This window comes from Crinia signifera, chromosome 4, assembly GCF_055691185.1.
Source record: "Crinia signifera chromosome 4, ASM5569118v1, whole genome shotgun sequence".
NCBI lineage: Eukaryota > Metazoa > Chordata > Amphibia > Anura > Myobatrachidae > Crinia > Crinia signifera.
The window spans coordinates 186,666,207-186,685,833 of record NC_139220.1 but is presented as its reverse complement, the minus strand read 5'-3'; the positions used below and the strand labels follow the sequence as shown (position 1 = coordinate 186,685,833).

The 19,627-nt window shown below is 42.8% G+C and overlaps 1 protein-coding gene across 2 annotated transcripts in view; it reads left to right on the top strand.

The window, feature by feature from the left end:
• The window catches only part of LOC146074754 (uncharacterized), a 52,628-nt gene that overhangs the window by 14,629 nt on the left and 18,372 nt on the right, over positions 1 to 19,627 (top strand). Inside the window, exons 2-9 of one of the 2 annotated variants that reach the window (XM_083183214.1) lie at positions 3,507 to 3,569; positions 8,356 to 8,451; positions 12,704 to 12,814; positions 13,022 to 13,141; positions 14,019 to 14,099; positions 15,270 to 15,479; positions 17,661 to 17,754; positions 17,831 to 17,994. In XM_083183214.1, the coding sequence (XP_083039340.1) occupies positions 12,734 to 12,814; positions 13,022 to 13,141; positions 14,019 to 14,099; positions 15,270 to 15,479; positions 17,661 to 17,754; positions 17,831 to 17,994 (750 nt within the window). In that variant the 5' untranslated portion in view covers positions 3,507 to 3,569; positions 8,356 to 8,451; positions 12,704 to 12,733. The remainder of the gene's footprint in view (positions 1 to 3,506; positions 3,570 to 8,355; positions 8,452 to 12,703; positions 12,815 to 13,021; positions 13,142 to 14,018; positions 14,100 to 15,269; positions 15,480 to 17,660; positions 17,755 to 17,830; positions 17,995 to 19,627) is intronic. The other variant, XM_083183213.1, reaches the window with a different exon arrangement.

The following is a 19,627-nucleotide window of genomic DNA, read 5'->3' as shown; positions in this document are numbered from 1 at the left end:
AGGTTCTACTGTGTGCAGAGGGTGGATCTGTATTCCCCCTGCACCATTGGACAACATCCCAGGAGCAACTATCTCTGTGCTGTGTTGTGTGTACTTACCTGTGTCTAATACTATGCTGTTGACATCAGCCGTCTCCTCCTCCTGTGCTGGGACCCCAGCAGTGGGTTGCGCCTTTCCCTCAAGCATGTTAAGGGCATGGGAGACGGCCAGTGCCAACAGCTGCTCGTTCTCCTCTCGGGTTTCCTTATAAGGGGGTAAGACAGGGTACAAGTTAGTAACGGATACATTATTACTTATGTCTTTCTTATAAGTCATTAACCCCTTCGGCACATATGGGGGTGGGGGAGTTGATTCTATTGCGGCAACGGTTGCATTTTTATTGTGGCTGATTGTGTCCGGTATTGCCAGACCTTTGATTCCCCATTGTTCCTGTCCTTCCTTCTGCCACAATTTAAGAATATCTATATGCTTCACTCTCTCCTTACGACTGGAGAGTAGGCATATTTCATCTTTTACTGCCGATAAGATTTCCGGATCGAAGCTACCAACACTGGGAAATTCTAACTTGCTGCCTTGTGTCATTTTTCTCCATTTATTTTGGTAAACAACTGCGAGTTCACCGTGCTTCCTGCACATAATAAAAGCAGCCGATCCTTTTGGCCGGCTTGCTTCCTCCCTAACATGCACGTTATCACAGCGTGACCCGTTATTACCCATAGTTACAGGAATAAACGTTCACAGCTTAATAGATATCGGTGGGTTATTACTTATCTGAGAGCTCCCCAAACACTCACTTCTACAGCTTCCTAGAACATCCCACAGTCAAGCAGGTGCGAAGGATACGAGGTACGATACTCAATCACCAAGTCTTTCAACTAGCAGCGAACTTCTAGCCAACTTGCTTGGCGCGGCACAATTTTTCCAGGGTATAACAAACTTGTTTTCCTATACCCCCAAAAATTGGATTTCTAAAGTAGCTAATCGGAAACAAGTGCGTTCCGATGTATCTTCTTGTACCCTCCTAGCGGAATCAATTCCACTGAAGGGGCAGTTCCTATGGGCACGTCGTCACGTGAACCCTAACCTTGTCCTACCTGGACTGTCCTACACTGGACTACACTGCGCTTGAGTCGTGTCGTCACACACCTGTTCGCCTCAGTTATGTTTCACACTGGGCACTGGTTACACCTTGGTCTTATGCATATATTTGAAATATTTCTGTACAGAAAATCTTCCCAAGTTGGTAGCTTTTCACTGGATACTTATGCAGGTATAAATCCCTTATAACACTCTATAGGAATCTATTAAAATAATGCTTGAGTTGCTTGTTTAAAAAAAAATGAACAAAAAGAAAAAAACTTATTTTCTTTTATTAATCACCGCCTCATTCGCAGTATATTGCTATACTGTTTAAATAAAGCTAGTGGTTAAATACTGTTCACCTTTGAGTTCCTATGTGTGCTGCATGTGCAGTACCAATGAACAGCCACGTGTGTACATGCACTGTTCACAGGCCGCCGATGAATCGGCCACCCACGTGTTCTATAGTGTATTTGCAAGGTTACACTCGGGTTTCGCTATACGCAGTAATTGTGCCTAAATGTGGAATAAATCCCTTAACTCCGTCCGAAAGTTACGTATCAAGATGCGAAATAAATCCCGCACTTAATCCGTAAATCACGTACAAAGATGCGAAAATTTCCCGATATGGGCACGTGCGCGCGCACCTTGCTTAATACACAATAGACGCTTTACGTTACTGCAAAAGGCCCAGGGCTTGTCGCCACGTGGCGGAGTCTCTGGTTTTGCAGTAACTAACAATAAAAGTTATAGTTTTGCACAGAGGGGATCCTCTATGTACTATAATAAACACAGATTCCACGTGTGCGAACCTTATCGCACGTGGTACATATACTGTAATAAACAAGCAACCCAAGACACTATACCCCGTTAAACTACTTGTGGCAGGCAGAAGTACAGTTTACTAAACACTTAATATATGTTTTAAAACACGTGGCTTTCACTTATTGTACTCCGGGTTCAGCGCTAGCACTTCCCGAACCCCGCACCGCCGCGGACTCGGCCTATCCAGCAATGGAAACAAATAAATACTTCCACCCTTTTGCTGGTATAGGTCGAGTCGCACGCCTGGTACTGAGTTCTGGAATGTGGAGCGGACGGACGATGCCCCCAATTGTTAACGGTGATTAAAATATAACCAGAGTGACGATAAGTGAAAAGCGTTGGTTACGTAATAAGTCCGCAACCAACGTACCCTTTATACCTAGCTACGTGCGAACAAAGCGTAGCGCAGCGTAGCGTACCTTTTATTGTATTATGTATACCAAGAACCAATACCTTAATCAGAGATTCCTTCGCAGTACTTTGTCTCTAATCTGCGAATATACCTTATCGGACTGTGTCCGCAATATACCTTATCGCTATTATGCGAATAAACAGACAACGACCACTGTATAGAAATATGGAGATAAGAGCTCCGTAAAAAGATTGTATTTGAGTCCCTAATGGACAAAAGGGGGTTACAGAAATAAGAATAAACAGGTATAACAAGTAATACAATATACTAACAATAAATACTAAACAGACTCTACTAAGGGGAGAGAAAACAGATACAAGACACAATCAGCCAACAATACTTTAAGAATAAATACCGTGAAATGCAACCGTTTACCGTGGTCATCTAGTATGCGAAGCGCAGTCCGGTCAGAGCTCACTATCGTTCAGGAATGAGCGATAGTCCGGTAGGAAGGTCCAGGGAAGGTAGTTGTGCCGAAGAGACCCTGGCTGCTCTGGGTCGCCTATCTTATAGGGTCAGAAAGGGGAGGTCAAAGGCCATTCTCATTGGTCAGAGATCATATGTCCGGTCCACTGTGATTGGAGGTTAGACGCTGTACCTGGTCTGACCAGGTGCAGGGGAGTGAACTTTAAGAGTCCTTTGTTTGGTGGTTTCGGCGTCAGCAAGGATAAGAACCGGTTTTATCTAGTTTCCTTTGTTAACTACTTTCAACAGAAACTGTCTCTGAAATATGGATTATGTCCATAACTATCGGGCAGTGTACATTGCGAAATATTCGCAATGACCGGAATACTTTGCATGATGAGCTGAACGGAACGGTACTAAACACAATACAATCAGGTGTGTGCAGGGCTAACTAAGCTATGTGTGGCGTTCTAAACCTTTTAACTATATATCATTTCGTGTAAGTGTGTTATTATGAATTTATGTGTGATAGTATGTCTACTCTTCTGGTCCACATTGTCACACATACTCGGGTATGGAAACTTTATTTGCGCAACTCTGCGAACCAAAATGGCGGCCATACTATCACAAAATGGCGTGTGTGTACCTAGACTTCCACACTATCTATCTATCTATCTATCTATCGCTAACTACTCCACACCCCTATTAGGTGAAGTACCACCTTTGTGTGCTAAATAATGTCATAACAGTGAAGAAACAGAAAGTGAAAACAATTTTTGCACAGACACTGCTCTGTTTCAAACTTGCTGGATATGGAGAGAGTGAGCTGTGAAGACAGAGATTGGAGGTAGGAGCAGATAGAGACTTGGGGTGGGGTGGAGAGTTTGTGGACTAAAAATGGTGGTACTTTATTCCTAGCACGGCGCCCGTCGGGTTGATCGCATGCCTTAAGTTTAATGTACTTAAGGCATGCGATCGACCCAATTTTCTGTCAATCACCAGTGTATTTGCCGGTAAAAGAGAAAATCGCGTTGATCGGGTCCATCGCGGCCCATTGTAATGGGCCGCGATGTGACCGAAGCGATCAAAGCGATTTTCCCATAGAGAATAATGTTAAATGATTTTTAAAGTTAAAATTGCGTTGATCGCGTCGGTCGCGGGCCATTATAATGGCCCGTGATGCGATCGACGCGATCAACGCGATTTTACATAGGGAACAATGGGAAATGGGCCAATGTGGCCAATTTCTCATTGTATATGGTTATAAAGTATGGTTAATGCCCCCCATTGTTAACGCCACCCCACTATTAACGACAACCCGAAGCGTGGCGAGCGGCGGCGGTACGCGTCCTCCGACCTTTTCATACCCCTACTATCCACGTCGGCGTGGAGTTGATTTTATATAGTGTGGTGAGCGCAGCGAGCCACCGAGCCCGAAGCATGGCGAGGGGACGCAAACACCTGTGAAGTTATGCCCGTCCCCTCGCAGAGTGGATGTGTGCTAGCCTCAGTGTTGTGAAAGAAAAAATCAGCTGTGGCGCGCATGCACATTGACTTCTAGAAGACCCTTACTGCATGCCCCAGTCTCTTTCATGTGTCTTCTATGGACTGACTAACTTTATCACCACTGTAATGTGTTCTGAATTGCACTTCTCCCCACCTCCCCAACTCCTAAAAAGAAGTGCAATTCAGAACGTATGACAGTGGTGATGAAATGCGACACAAAATTCAAGGTAATGGAGGAATCTTTCAAGAACAATTGGCGCATTTTGGGTACTGACCCAGTGTTTAAAAATGTAACCAAGGCTCCACCTTTGATTGCAGCCCAGCCGGGACAAAGTTTAAAGGACATGCTGTTGAGACCGGAGGCCTTAATGAGAATAATTCTCTGTGTTTTTGTGAGTTGCTCATATTAAATAGGATGGTCTGAGCAACCAGATTGACAGAGCTTGTCCCTTTAGAGCTTGTTATGTACATTATATGTAAATATATATATTTTTTGGTATATTTTGTGTTTTTAGTATAATATTTTTTGTGTATTTTTTACCACTAGGTGGAGGAAAGTGCCATGTGAACCTATTGATACCCAATGGCCAATTGATAATTGTTTATACATAAGCTATTTTGCGGTGGCAATGATTTAGAGCCAATGGATATAGAAGCAGTATTAACATGGTGTACGGAAGGTTTATACAATTTATAATATATTCAGTAACGGAGTGCTATTTGTGTACAGCATTGCTGTATGCTAGTTGCGCCGCAGTGGAACGCATACTTCCGGGTTATGCGTTCCACAGGGAGGAAGTGACGCTAGGCGGTAGTGATGCGTTTCCGCCTGTAGGACCTGCACGCCGGACACCAGCAGGGGGTTGAGGGGATTCACCTAGTGTGATTCCTGCATCTATTTGATAAGAAATAAAGTTAGTCAGCCAGCGTGGCAGGCGAGTATATGGTGCTAGTATGCCACAATATATGGAAATAAAGGTACTGATTTATAATATCTGAATCTGTGTTTTTGTAGTACTATTGGTCCGTGTTTGGGTGTGGATCATATTGTTGCCCCGACTTAGTTCGACAGTCATTAGGTCAACACAGTTGGATCGACAGGCAGCAAGGTCGATAGGGTTCTAGGTCGACATGGGTGAAGGTCGACAGGTGTCTAGGTCAACATGGGACAAGGTCGACATAGGTTTAGGTCAACAAATGCGTTAGATCGACATGGGTTAGGTCGACAGGTCGTGAGGTCGACATGGGTTTTTTCACTGTTTTTTTAACCTGAATGTCAACTATGTCCAAACGATTTTCTTTCCTTCACAGTTCCATTAATCTAAACCTAATTACAGTAAGAATCATCATAACCTTGTAATATATCAACTCGATACATGAGATTATAAATAGAAGCAATGCAAAATTGTAATATCTTGTCTAGAACTAGAAGTTTTGTTAATAAAAATGAGGAAATGCTATAATGGTGACCTTCAGCTAACTGTCTTGGCAGTAGTACATTCATTGTATTTTTTTTATATTCACCGCCCATCTCATTCCAAACATGCCACGTAATGGTAGCTGCACAGATATGCCAGCAGCAAATACTTTCCACACCACTAACTGCAATTATAATTTCATAACTTTTTTTTTTAATATCAATTGGTTCCTCACATCTTCTTTTATCATTATTATTACCTTTTATCATTATTATTATTATTATTATTACTACTACTACCTTTTTATATAATGCCACAATAGTTTCACAGTGTTGTACTTGGGACAACCATAAGTGTTTCTATAATGGGTGCAAAATTACTGCATTTGTATTACTTACCTTTCTGGAGTCCCACGATGGAGCTGCAGTCGTTGGTGAAACATATGGTTCAAATTGTCAATAGCCACCATGTCAACATCATCAAAAAGTCAACATTCTAAGAATACTGATGGTTAGGGTGCGGCACCGCTGGGAGGGTTGGGATGTGGTCTTTAGGTCAACAGTGTCTACGTCAACAGTCAAAAGGTCGACCACTATTGGTCAACAGTCAAAAGGTCAACAGGGTCATGAGGTTTTCATGTTTTTTTGGTGTCTATGTCGACATAGATCGGCATGGACACCATCTAAGTGTACCGTGTCCCCTCGCTAAGCTCGCCATGTCGACCTTTTGACCCTGTCGACCTTTTGGCCCAGTCAACCTTTTTGACTGTAGACCTTTTTGACCCTGTCGACCTTTTGAATGTCGACCAATAATGGTTGACCTTATGACAGTTGACCTAGAGTCAATCTATCATGAGTCCGGAAACCGATTGTGGTATACTGTATATTAAACAGCATTTTAGTAATATTTAGACAGACCAAACAGCCGCACACTTGCTCAGTAGATGCCTTTATATATTTGAGTGAAGCAAAACATTTACAACTGGAGGAAAAGCCTTGCCAATAGGCTTTGATATATCATCACGGGAATATTGCTAGTTGAACGGTTACCAATGGGCCGCATGTACAGTGTGACTGCATGCACATCGGATGATTATACAGGTCGCAGTACACATGCGCGAGGCCATCCTGCAATAAAATCCTACAACTATTTCTATATGCGATTGACAGGAAGTAGGCGTCTGGGGGTGGAAAGCGTCTGGTTAATGGGAGTGCTAAGAAAAACCCAGCCGTGCCTAGGAAAACACAGGGCATGTCTGGGAAAACACAGGTGCTCCCAAGCAATTTAGGGGGGAGTGGGGCAGATGTATTAAGCCTGGAGAAGAGATAAGGTGGATATAAAGTGAAAGGAGATAAAGCAGCAGCCAATGAACTGTGTTTGAAAATGAAAGTTGATTTGCTGGTGTGTTATATCCTTCCACTTTATCTCCATGTTATCTCCACGTTATCTCTTCACCAGGCTTAATACATCTGCCCCAATGTGTGATGTCAGTTTCAGGCCGGATAGGCCTTCTTCCATCGCACCACCGAGCAAGTCTCATCTTGCGATGAGCTGGGGCCAGTGTAGAAAAATCATACAATGGACTCTGACATATTCGCATGGATGTGTACACGTACACATTAATTCACACAATAAGCACAATGATTCCCAATGCAGGATTGCACTCTAGCAGGGTGGCATTTTAACTAAACGCTGGCTGGGCAAATTTGGAATTCAGATCCGGTCTGATTTGGGCCCATTGTCCGCTTGTGTCCAATATTAGCAATCTGCACTTGCCATAGGGTGCATGCAAGTTTCAATGGTGCAAACAATGATGGTATGTAAAGAAGCAAAGCCTGTAGATGCTGACAGTGGGCGTCACAGTACTTACACATTTATATGCATGGATGTACATTAGGGGAGGTGGCATGATCATCTTTGGCATTTGTAAAAAGTCACAGACAGGCGACCGCCAATAGATGCAGATACAGCTACACCCAGCTCTGACAATGTGCAGTACATGTGTCTCACTACTCTTAATGATACCCTTTTACACCCAAATCCCAGATCTGACCTATTATTTGGAACACGCTTCCAAGTCAGGTCGGATCCGAGATTTGCAGCGTTTACACTGCGGTACCAGGACTGCCAATCATCATGCTGGGGACAAGCCCAGCACCAACGTAAGCTGCTGGGCTGCCCCTGGCCCCCATGCACACCCCCCGCCCCCGTCCGTGAGGTGAATGGATGCAGCACACAGGCATTTATTCACCTCCTCCCTGCCTCCGCTGCTGTCTGCAGAGTACAGCAGCGGAGGCTGTGTGCGCCCCCGCCCAACCTCCATGTTGACCGCAGGATGCTGTGGTCCGGAGGTTAGCCTTCCCAAATTGCTGTAAACGTGAGCTGGGGAAAATCCGGGTTTTTGCGGTGGTGTAAAAACGCTATGAGTTACACACAAGGAGGAAGGATGCAGTATATGCACTTACCTGATATCTGGACAGGTTGCGTCATAGGGATGAAGGCTAATAGCCTTCTCTAAGATAAGAGCAATCTTGCAATCTTATAGGGATCCCTAGTATATTTAACAACACAGCAGTGTTAAGAAGAATGCTGGTAGTGTAGTCAATATGATAAGTATGGCAGTCTTTGTTGGTTACAGAGACAAGAGCTATATGTGTTTTTGTTCCCTGACAATGTTTCTAGCTGCTGATAAACACTTTTCTGTTTCAGGGATCTTCACTTCTCCATGAAGCGGTTCGTGGTAAAAGCATTGACACTGTTAATTTCCTGCTAGACAGAGGAGCCAACACAAATCTGCAAGACCAGGCATGTGATGCTGGGGAACGTATATGAAAACTGTCATGGGCAGTCAGTTTAAAAGGGTCGACACCTCAAATAGGTGGACATGACTAAGGTTGACAGGGTCGACACAAGCATTAGGTTGACAATGGCAAGGTCAACAGTCAAAAGGTCCACATGAGTTGTCCACGTTTTTTGTCCAAAATGTTGACAAGGACACAGTCAAAGTGTACCGCATCCCCTTCCATGGAAGGTTGTGCTCGCAATGCTTTGGGCATGGTGTCTCTCTGATATCAATCCGACACCCACCAACTAAGGGTGCCAGGATAGTCCTGGGCCTCAGTCCTGGCCTTGACTGGCCTGGGGGGGGACCCCTTTATTGGGGGGTACCCTCTCCCCTAGGAGGCCACTGGACCTTATATAAAAAGTGTCCCCAGGCTGTGGCAGTACCCTGATGACTGGTGAAGCCCAGTGCTGGTTTAAAAAATACAGAGGACCCCTACTCCATCTGTTCCCTATATTTTTGGAACCAGGATTGGTCCTAAGGCTCAGTGCTGGTTTTAAAAATATGGGGAAACCCTAAGTGATTTTTTCCCCATATTTTTGGACCCTGGACCGCTCAAAGAGCCCGGGACTGGATATGCTCGGGAGGGGGGCTCCACTCTGGTTTTTTTTTTTATAACTTTTGCTAAAAAAGCACTTTCCCGTTACTAAACAAATTGCACCTTGCCTAAAAAATTGCACATTACCGTTACTTAAAAAGTTTGTGCATAAAAATGACACCCTATTACATGTGCGATTTGTGCAATTCACACCCTATTATGTGTCACCTAAAATGTTCCATTGCTGTCATGATTTATTTAAACCAAAACAATTAAAATATTGCTGTATATAAAAATAAAAATAAAGTTTGGACATTATCTAGAGGTAGTCCTAAAGTGACCGGGGGATGGACATAGACCTGGCTGCCTGTACTATAACCATTTTGGACTATTTCCTCCAGACCCAGGAGCAAAATCCTTTCATGGGACTATATTTAAAAGCTTGGTGGACAAAGGGGCACTCTTCCACACATAAAAGCACTGTCAAAAGATTTTGTGGTTCAAAATATTGGCCCTGATTCAGGTTTGCTCGGTAAGCTGCGAACATCGCAGCTTACTGAGCACCTGAGACGCCGGCCCGCTGACTACCCCCTACCACCGCAGAATACCCTCAGTACCATGTGAGGGGATGGGTACGAGAACACATCCACTCGCATGCCTCCGCTAGCAGGGGAAATCATTCAATGGTCGCCGACCATCAAATGGTTTCTCCTTCCTTCTAAATAAAAGTCCTTTTTCACTGACTTCTATTTGCGGAGTGAAACGCTGAAGAGAGGGCGGGTGACTGACTTCCCACTTTCAAGGGGGTGCCCATAAAATGCTTGGCGTTCCCATGGTCCAGTGACATTACCTGCCCTGTCTGCACTCGGCCCTCCCCCCATCTGATGGCCCGGCAAGTGTGTAACTCGCACACTCGCTAACGCATGTGCAGACCCCCAAACATAGGAACGGGGTCGATATCACCCTGTTCCGAGCGCTAGTGAATCACAGCCTTTGTGTTTAAAAATAGTTGACAACATATGAATGAAATGTAAGTGGTTAGCTTATTATTTGAAATATACAAAAGTGAAGTCTCTAATCTATCTATCTATCTATCTATCTATAGATATATATATATATATATATATATATATATATACACAAAAAGAATCAGGGTGCGCTAAGGTAAATCATACAACTGGCAGTTTTTCAAAAGTACAAATATTTAATAAAAACGCCACCAAATTGGCTAAAATAGAAAACATGCAAAGTTACACCGTCATTTCACACAATATGTTTACAATCTGATACAGAAGATAGGCCCAACGTGTTTCGTCAACCACGTGACTTCATCAGGGGGTTTGATTAGCTGATTGAAAACTGGTGCGAAAGCACTCAAAAATGATAAACATACATATAATAAAATACTGATTTGTACTGGATTTAAGAAAATGAGAGGGTTGGAGGAGGAGAGAAGGACAATGGAGAGAGCAAACAATTGATTAGTCATAATTTACATTTATATACAACCCAGACTAATATTTAATATAAAAATCATTGTTAAGGGGCACAAAAATTACTGTAAAAAAAAAAAAAAAGAGAGAGGGGGTTCATCCATAAACAAGAATGATGTACCCTTTGAAAAAACTATTTATAAATGCTCCCATCTTTATTTAGCCCATACTGGTTCATCAGATCTAATGAGAGCATAAAAAATTATCATATAATAGTAAAGCAGTAAAAACTTTTGAAATTGGTACCTTCTTGGAGCGGCAAATGTTAGAATATCCCAAACAAGCGGCAAATGTCAGAATATCCCAAACAAGAACTGTGCAGATGTATATCTGAATAAAGAGATATATACATAGTGGCAAGGTCAGGGTTTTCTTTAGACCCGCTTAATTGAGCCGTCACCATCACCCTTGAAATATATCAGTTCAAAGACTTACATATCGCCAAAAAACTCAGAATATTGGTGGAAATAGACATATTAATTTACTCCAAGAATAGGAGCTTGGATAAAGATCCGCAATAACTCAGATTAATATAGTTTCGTTAGACAATCATTAGAAGTGACCTGTTGTCTTTAAGAACGTAACATTCGGCAGCGATCAGTAGTTAAACGCAAGCGCACTCCATATGTACAGTTGCGTTTCAAAGGGAAAAAAATGGCGCCGATTTGGAACGCACAGCGTTTTCACCGTGTAGTTTATAATGAATTACTCCAGTCCACTTTTCAGGTGGAATACACCACTACTGTTCTAACTATTTAGACCCCTGGAGACATTATAGTAGCCCACTATTTTAAATATACTTTCTTTGTGATACAGTAAAAACGAGATTTTTAGTGGAAATTCAAACAGGAAGTGACGTTTTCCATCTAGTCCTATATATAGCCTTGGATACATACTAGCAGTCATTCAGCATTTGGATACACTAGAGTGAGCACCTTGGTCACCCAGTCCTATGTAAGTACTTAATTTGAAGCCACTTTTAGGGGTTATTGTTGATCCTTTTATTTAATTACTGTCTTATAGTTGATCATGTTTGTATGCATACTGAATGGGATTTCTTTGACTTATTTTTAAAGTTTCTGGTTGATCCTTGATGTTAACACCAATTTACAAAGGTGTGGAAATACAGAATATCTGGGGATTTACCTGTTTTTGTCTATTTCCACCAATATTCTGAGTTTTTTGGCGATATGTAAGTCTTTGAATTGATATATTTCAAGGGTGATGGTGACGGCTCAATTAAGCGGGTCTAAAGAAAACCCTGACCTTGCCACTATGTATATATCTCTTTATTCAGATATACATCTGCACAGTTCTTGTTTGGGATATTCTGACATTTGCCGCTTGTTTGGGATATTCTAACATTTGCAGCTCCAAGAAGGTACCAATTTCAAAAGTTTTTACTGCTTTACTATTATATGATAATTTTTTATGCTCTCATTAGATCTGATGAACCAGTATGGGCTAAATAAAGATGGGAGCATTTATAAATAGTTTTTTCAAAGGGTACATCATTCTTGTTTATGGATGAACCCCCTCTCTCTTTTTTTTTTTTACAGTAATTTTTGTGCCCCTTAACAATGATTTTTATATTAAATATTAGTCTGGGTTGTATATAAATGTAAATTATGACTTATCAATTGTTTGCTCTCCATTGTCCTTCTCTCCTCCTCCAACCCTCTCATTTTCTTAAATCCAGTACAAATCAGTATTTTATTATATGTATGTTTATAATTTTTTTGTGCTTTCGCACCAGTTTCCAATCAACATATCAAACGCCCCTGATGAAGTCACGTGGTTGGGCCTATCTTCTGTATCAGATTGTAAACATATTGTGTGAAATGACGGTGTAACTTTGCATGTTTTCTATTTTAGCCAATTTGGTGGCGTTTTTATTAAATATTTGTACTTTTGAAAAACTGCCAGTTGTATGATTTACCTTAGCGCACCCTGATTCTTTTTGTATTTCTATCTGTCCTGGGTTCCAGCTAACAGGGGACCTTCAGAGGTGCTGCTTTGGGTTACTAGGGCGCGGTGTTAGGTACCTTTCGCCTTTTCATATATATATATATATATCTATAGATAGATAGATAGATAGATAGATATTCCATTGTATTTTGTAAAACCTATTCATATACATCATTATGATGTTAATTTTGCTTTTTTCCCAACTCTGTCTTGTAGCAAGGAAATACACCTTTACACTTGGCTGCAATGTTGAATGATGCTGATATGTCTCTTGCCATTTGCCAAACTCTGCTGGAACACAGTTCAAATCCTAGCATCCAAAATTTGGTATGAATCAAAAATAAGATGTACAATTTAAGATAGTACCTTCCAACCACACATAACATCATTGTTTAGAATATCGTACCAGAACATTACAATGCTTTGTAGTTTTTTTTATGATTTTATATAAGAACATTGAACTCCAATTTAAGCCTCTGGTGCTCATGCAATGTTTCTTAGGCAAGATTTTTATGTTGTGATCTTTCTCTACAGGCAAAAGAGAATTTTATTTTCACTGTGGTGAGAGGTGTAGCCGTGGAGGGGGGCAGGAGACCAGAACGTCTTATTTTACTTGCCCTAAAACATCACCCTGATTTGCTGAGCCGGAATGCTGTAAGTACAGTAAAGGACTAATATATTACTTTTCACACTAAACAGCCAAGCACTCTTGCCGCAACCACAGTTGTGCCGGGGGACATCGACTGACCTTTTGTGGGAGCAATCTAGACAACACAGGTGTGACTGGACCACTTGGGGTGAGGGCTGTGGCAGCTGCTTGATGTCACACGTAGCCATTGTAACCGGAAACATGGCCGGCCTGTGTGTGGCTTTTGCGCTCGCACTTAAGCGATGTGCCTGCAAAATTTTACGGGTACATCACAGAGGGACCCAGTGAGCGGGTGTGGTACAGGGGTCCGACAGTCGGGATCCCGACAGTCATTAGCCCGACGTTGGGATCCTGACTGGCCGGACCCAGACAGCATGGCGAGCGCAATTAAGCCCCTTGCGGGCACGGTGGCTCTCTACATGAGCCACCTATTCTATTCTCCCTCTATTGGGGTCGTGGACCCCCATGAGGGAAAATAGCCGATGGCAGTCGGGAACCCGGCTGACGGTGTTTTGACAGTCGGCATCTTAACGTCGGGTAAATGCCTGTCGGGATCCCGACTGTCGGGACCATGTCCGGCACCCCAGTGAGCGGGGTGGCCTTGTCCTGTACTGGGCGCCACTCCCGCAGCCTAATTTTGCAATACTGGAACTGAAGCATAATTAGGCCCCATACACCAATGAGAAATAAAGAGGGTCATATCATTCAACAAATGCTCACATGCATATTGATATTTCATTGTGTTGTCAAAAGTTGCCAAAATTGTGGAATAATCTCTGTGAGGAGTGGTTGTTGAATCAGTGGCCAAGGTGTGAGTATATATAAGTAGTTAGGGGCATCCTTCTATAATTTATATTCTTCTTTACTTATGGTTTACTTTAGGCTGGTCTCACAGTGCTTGATCTAGCAAGGAAAATATCCGCCCCACCTGATACTATCCGGGGCATCCAAGAAAAAACCCAGGTACGTTGTAGGCAAGGTTTAGAATAATCGTAACATAAGGATGTGTTGTCCTTTGTATAATCGCTCCTATTATTTGTCTGGTATAGTAACAATAATACTTCTTTCAAAATACATTGGTTTGGTACATCCATACATAACATCAAAAAGATTCAATTGAATGCCAAATATATACACAATTAAGGTCCATACATCGCTGGGGGGAAAGCCACTCAGTTCATACACACTGGGCGGCTTTGAGCTGAAAGCCGCTCAAACTTTCTGTTTTGAGCGGCTTTCATCCCAAAATCACCCAGTGTGTATGGGCCAATAGTGTTCTTGAAAGATATAGCCACATTCACAATCTGTGCAGCTGGACTATATGCTATATGTCTATATATAGTAGTGAAATGGAATTTTTCTAAATCTATCTTTTAGAGGGCTACATCGCTTAAAATCATTCAATGACTGACAGTATGTCATTTCTGATGTAGTAATCATACGGCATGCTTTCTTTGTGTCATGTCACTCAATACTTTCTGTATAAGGGAATATGCATTATTCAACAAAATAGGCCTTTGTTTTCTGCTAAGTACCGTCTTTTGTTACTTCAACCTTTCATTGTGATGTACGTGATATATAAATAACTCATTAATTAATCCAAAAAGAGGGTAAGTACCCATATAGAGTGCTATGATTCTAAAGCCCCATACATGGGCAATATTTAACAACCTATTTGAGTGTACACATCGATCGGTAAACGACATTGCCCAGTGACATCACCGGGACCCGCTGAACATCGTTCGGCTATATAGCCACATTGACCTGCATGTTCAGCAGATAGGAGGGGTCATTAATGACATGTAGCAGCATGCATCGTTAAGGATACTGAGTGTACACTCTAGACCAGGGCTGGGCAACACCAGCCCCCCAGATGTTAGTGAACTACACATCCCAGGATGCTTTGTATTAGTTTTGCTATGTGGCCATGCTAAAACTGATGCAAGGCATGCTGGGATGTGTAGTTCATCAACATCTGGAGGATCGGTGTTGCCCAGCCCTGCTCTAGACGTATTGTAAAATATATTGCTTAGAAGCTCCTTTCTGAGTGATATTCTTTAAAATATCCTCTAGTGTGTATGGGGCTTAATACAGATGGGATTAGGCCACAATTTAATATTTTCTTTTTCCAAGGAGCAACAATTGTTGTTCCTGAGCCAGAGACCCCTGCAGCCATCAACTGCTATGCCTTCAGGGCACAACCGCATGCTTGATGAATTTGTGTCCTCTGAGGAGATTCCAATTATTAATGGTGGTAGATGGAGGCCTGGGAAAAAGGTCAAGCTCTTCATCTGTGGACACAGTGGAGTTGGGAAAACCACCTTTGCTAATGGACTGACTGAGGTAAGTTCCAAACCTAACTTTATACTTAGAAGTCAGAAGTCCTGAAGGCAGCAGTGGGGGAGGAGTTGATAAGAGAGGAGGAGAAAAGGTGGTTGTTGCCTGAGTGTGTGAGTGGAGTATGGTGTGGAGATGGGTGCCGGACGGGTTCCCAACAGTCGGGATCCCGACAGTCATTTACCCGACGTCGGGATCCCAACTGTCAAAATGCCGACAGCCGGGTGCCCGACGGACACCCGCTATTTTCCCTCGTAGGGGTCCACAACCCCCATAGAGGGAGAATAGAATAGGTGGCTCGCGTAGCGAGCCACCGTGCCCGCAGCGTGGCGAGCACAGCAAGCCCGCAAGGGGCTTTTTGGCGCTCGCCATGCTGTCTGACTCCGGGCAGTCGGGATAATGACTGTCGGGATCCCGACTGTCGGAGTCCCATACCACACCCGTGGAGATGAGGTGATTGATTACAATGGAGAATAGTTGATGCTTTTCAAAGTGAGTGAGAGGAGTTTGAATTTGCTTCTGTATAGTAGTCCGTTATAGACGAGCAGCAGCGGTGTACTCAAGGGCATGTTGTGGGCATGTTTGCGGAATAGTGGGCGAATCAGAGCATACTCAGAGATCTGTATGTCATACAAAACTCTTGCACTGGATTAAAGGCTAGTCCAAATGCACATTGAGAATGAAGATGGCTACTTTCACATGCTGATAGATATGTCCCACTCTGAATTCAAGTCATGTTTATTTCTGAGCAGTATTTGCAGTCAACTTAAGTGCGACTCTGAATCATGCTGTTATGCTGTATGCCCATCCAAACATGCTTTATACATATAGGATTCATCCTTGCACACATTACTTCTATCCTGTGAAAGTGACAGGTTGAGGCTTCAGCTTGTTTGAAGTGTTTTAAAAAAGTAGCATTACATGTATTATGTCCTGTGTGCAATCTGTATGGAGAAATCTTAGCTAGATCTTGCTTCTTTACAGAGGTCCTACCTTAAATCTGATATGTTTGTTACATCTATTGTGTCTGTCTGGGACAGGACCGGTTTCACAATTAGCTCTTAATATCCATAGTTTTCATTCAGTAAGAAATTCACTTCTCGTTTGCTACTTTTAATAAGTAGCAATATATGTGACATAATAAGGCTTAAGCTGGGTTCACACTAGAGTGATGTGATTTCATTCAACATCAGAACAAATCCCCTTCAGCCCGGATAGTGTGTACACACACTGTAACAATGTAAATGAAGGATGGAAGGAACACCGGGGATCATTCTGGTTGGCTCACCAAGCTGTGGTAGTTCGCTGCTTAGCGAGCCTTCTAATGTGAATGCCAGCCGCCCGGCAAATATACCAGCCACACTGCGAATGGATGTTTTGCATAAACATCTATTCGCAGTGTTGCGTGCGTGCCTGAAATCATTCCAATGTCACTGATGATCGAATCATTTGTACAGTGCTTGAAAATCTAAGTCAGTCTCTGTCCAAATCCGAGAACTGGGTGTGCGCATGGGGACGCCCAGCATTTTCCTGGGTGCATCCAGCATTTTCGTGGAAATGCAACGCGCTCGCATGAGAACGCCCCCTACCCGCCTCCATCCCTTGTGTGAGTGCCAAGGAGAATATGCAAGTGTCTGAAGGTGCCCACACAGAAGCCCTGCACATGCACATAAGTGAATATGCGCAGGCACAGTGCTTCAACAACGGTCCACAGTGCGAACACATGGAGGTCCGAGCAGACTAGAATCAATCTGTTCCTTCCCTCATGGTGTCGTGAGCAATATTGCTAGGTTTGATGTGCAGCATATCAAACCTAGTGTGTTCATACCTTGTGTGGGAGCATGCATGTCTCCGGTACACATTAAGCAATATAGGCGATATGCTGGCCCTATCCTCCCCACCGGATGGCATATCACTCAGTGTGTACCCAGCTCTAGTGTGGAAACATACCTATGCCATGTAATGTGACAAAATGTTGGGGTACGAACATGGCTTGTATATGCTATGTGGTATGGGAATATGGGTGTTTCTGCAATATTCCTGGCAAGATGCCTGAGATGTCATCCATGGTGTGTGTTTGCTAATGATTATTTGAAGTTACTTTTGCTACTATAAAATATAGTGATCATTATCCTTGCCTATAAACCTCTTTATATTCATATCCCCATTCTTTGCTATAACTTACAGACAGGATCATTTGCCAAACTGCTGTATTACCTTACTGGCCCTAAGACTCCTCTCTCCACCAAAGGGGTGTCCTGTTCACAGACCAATGTCAAAGGTGACTGATTATTCCGCACAACAGTTTAAGTAGATAAAGGTGGATATAATAGCAATTAATTTGTATTTCTTTCTAGATTGTTCTTTGGTTATCTGGGACTTTGCAGGCCAGATGGAGTACTGTTTCACACACTCTCTACTCCTGAACACCAGTGGACCCAATACTGTCTACTGTCTGATCTTCAGCCTAAAGGGGGTTGATAATGACCAGCATGGAGGACAGAGGCATGCCCTTGAACAGGTACACAATAAAAAGTATCTTTCTGTGGAGGCCTTCCAAGTACTTGAAATGGGTTTTCATATTAAATAACCACTGTACAGTACTAAGGGGCTAATATAACAATCACTGGAGAAGTGCAAAAATCGTTATTAGTCAATTTTCGCACTTTGAAGCTCAAACTGCGATCACACCCTGGAAGGATGCAATCACATTTTCTAAGTCACTGGGTAGCAGCAATACAATGTTAGGAGGGAGTGGTCCGGACAATGGAGGCGTGTCTGGACCGTTTCATATTGGCAGGGCAGGGGGCTACCCTAGGAAGCGATTGTACTTCTGTGATGCAATTGCAATTACATTGTGATCGTGGGGAGGGACTTGACATGCCTGGTGGCCTTTCCCAGCATGCGAGAGATTGCAGTCAAAAGCAAAACTGTGACTGATACTGAATCAGCCCCCAAATCCCTTACATTCACAAAAATAATATTTGTCCAGTCATGTACATATCTGTGACCTCTGCTGAGTGCCATTGGCACTACTTGGGTCTTCCCATAGAAAGAGGGATCCGACGGTAACTCTTTTGTACTATTGGGGAAGGGAGGTTTTAATAAGTTTTACATGAAAATGTAGATTAATGGATACAGTATATAGATGCACCCCCCGAATTCCTATTGTTTTAAAATACTTTTTCCTTGGTAAACCCTTTTTTTTTGAATCATGTGTTTTTATTGAATTTTCAAGTTTACACATACATTTTATACATTAAATCTACTAACAATAAGAAAAATAAAAAGAAAACAAAGAGAAATAAAAATGAAAATTAAAGTAAATAATTAACAATAAAGAAAATTAAACATTAGATGTGTGCTGCATCATTTCAAGAAATGTTGTATCATATTATAACCGATTTTTATACATTTGCGTTCTAGTATTAATTATCAGGTTCATAGGCATTTGTGGTTTCAAGGTATAGATAGATTGGGGAGTACGTTCTTGGGGACACGTGAGCGGATCCTGGTCATAGATTTTAGGCTATCTTAATTACACAAATAGGTTTTTCTAATGAATTACGTGTTGGGGTCTTGTAAATACAATGCAGAGGTCTGCCATTGGCCCCATACCTTACCAAATTTCCCCAGGCAGTTCCGTTTAGTGTACATAAATCGCTCATGCGATATAGTGGTATTCACAAGTGCAACCCACATATTGGATGATGGGGATGTGGGGCTCATCCAGGCTCTAGCAATGCATACACGGGCCAGGGTAAGAAGGTTATTTACATAAATCCTCTGGTGCCTAGAAAGTAACTCCTCCAACTCCAGGCCAAAAATACAAATACGGGGGTCATTGAGTGGGGTCTGCATACCCGTATCCCGAATATTAGCCAGGACAGTTTCCCAAAAGGAGTATACCTGCGGGCAACGCCACAGTAGATGCCAGAAGTCTGCGCCAGGTTCTTGACATTTAGGACAGGTGTCCGAGCCAGTGCCACCCATCTGCATTAGCCGACGGGGGGTCCAGTAGACTCGGTGCAGGATATACAGTTGGATCTGTTGGAACCTGGCCGACGCTGTGGCTTCCCTAGGGGAGCTCAGTATATGGGACCAATCCTCGTCCTCAATAGGCCCTATGTCCACCACCCACCTAGCTCTTAGGG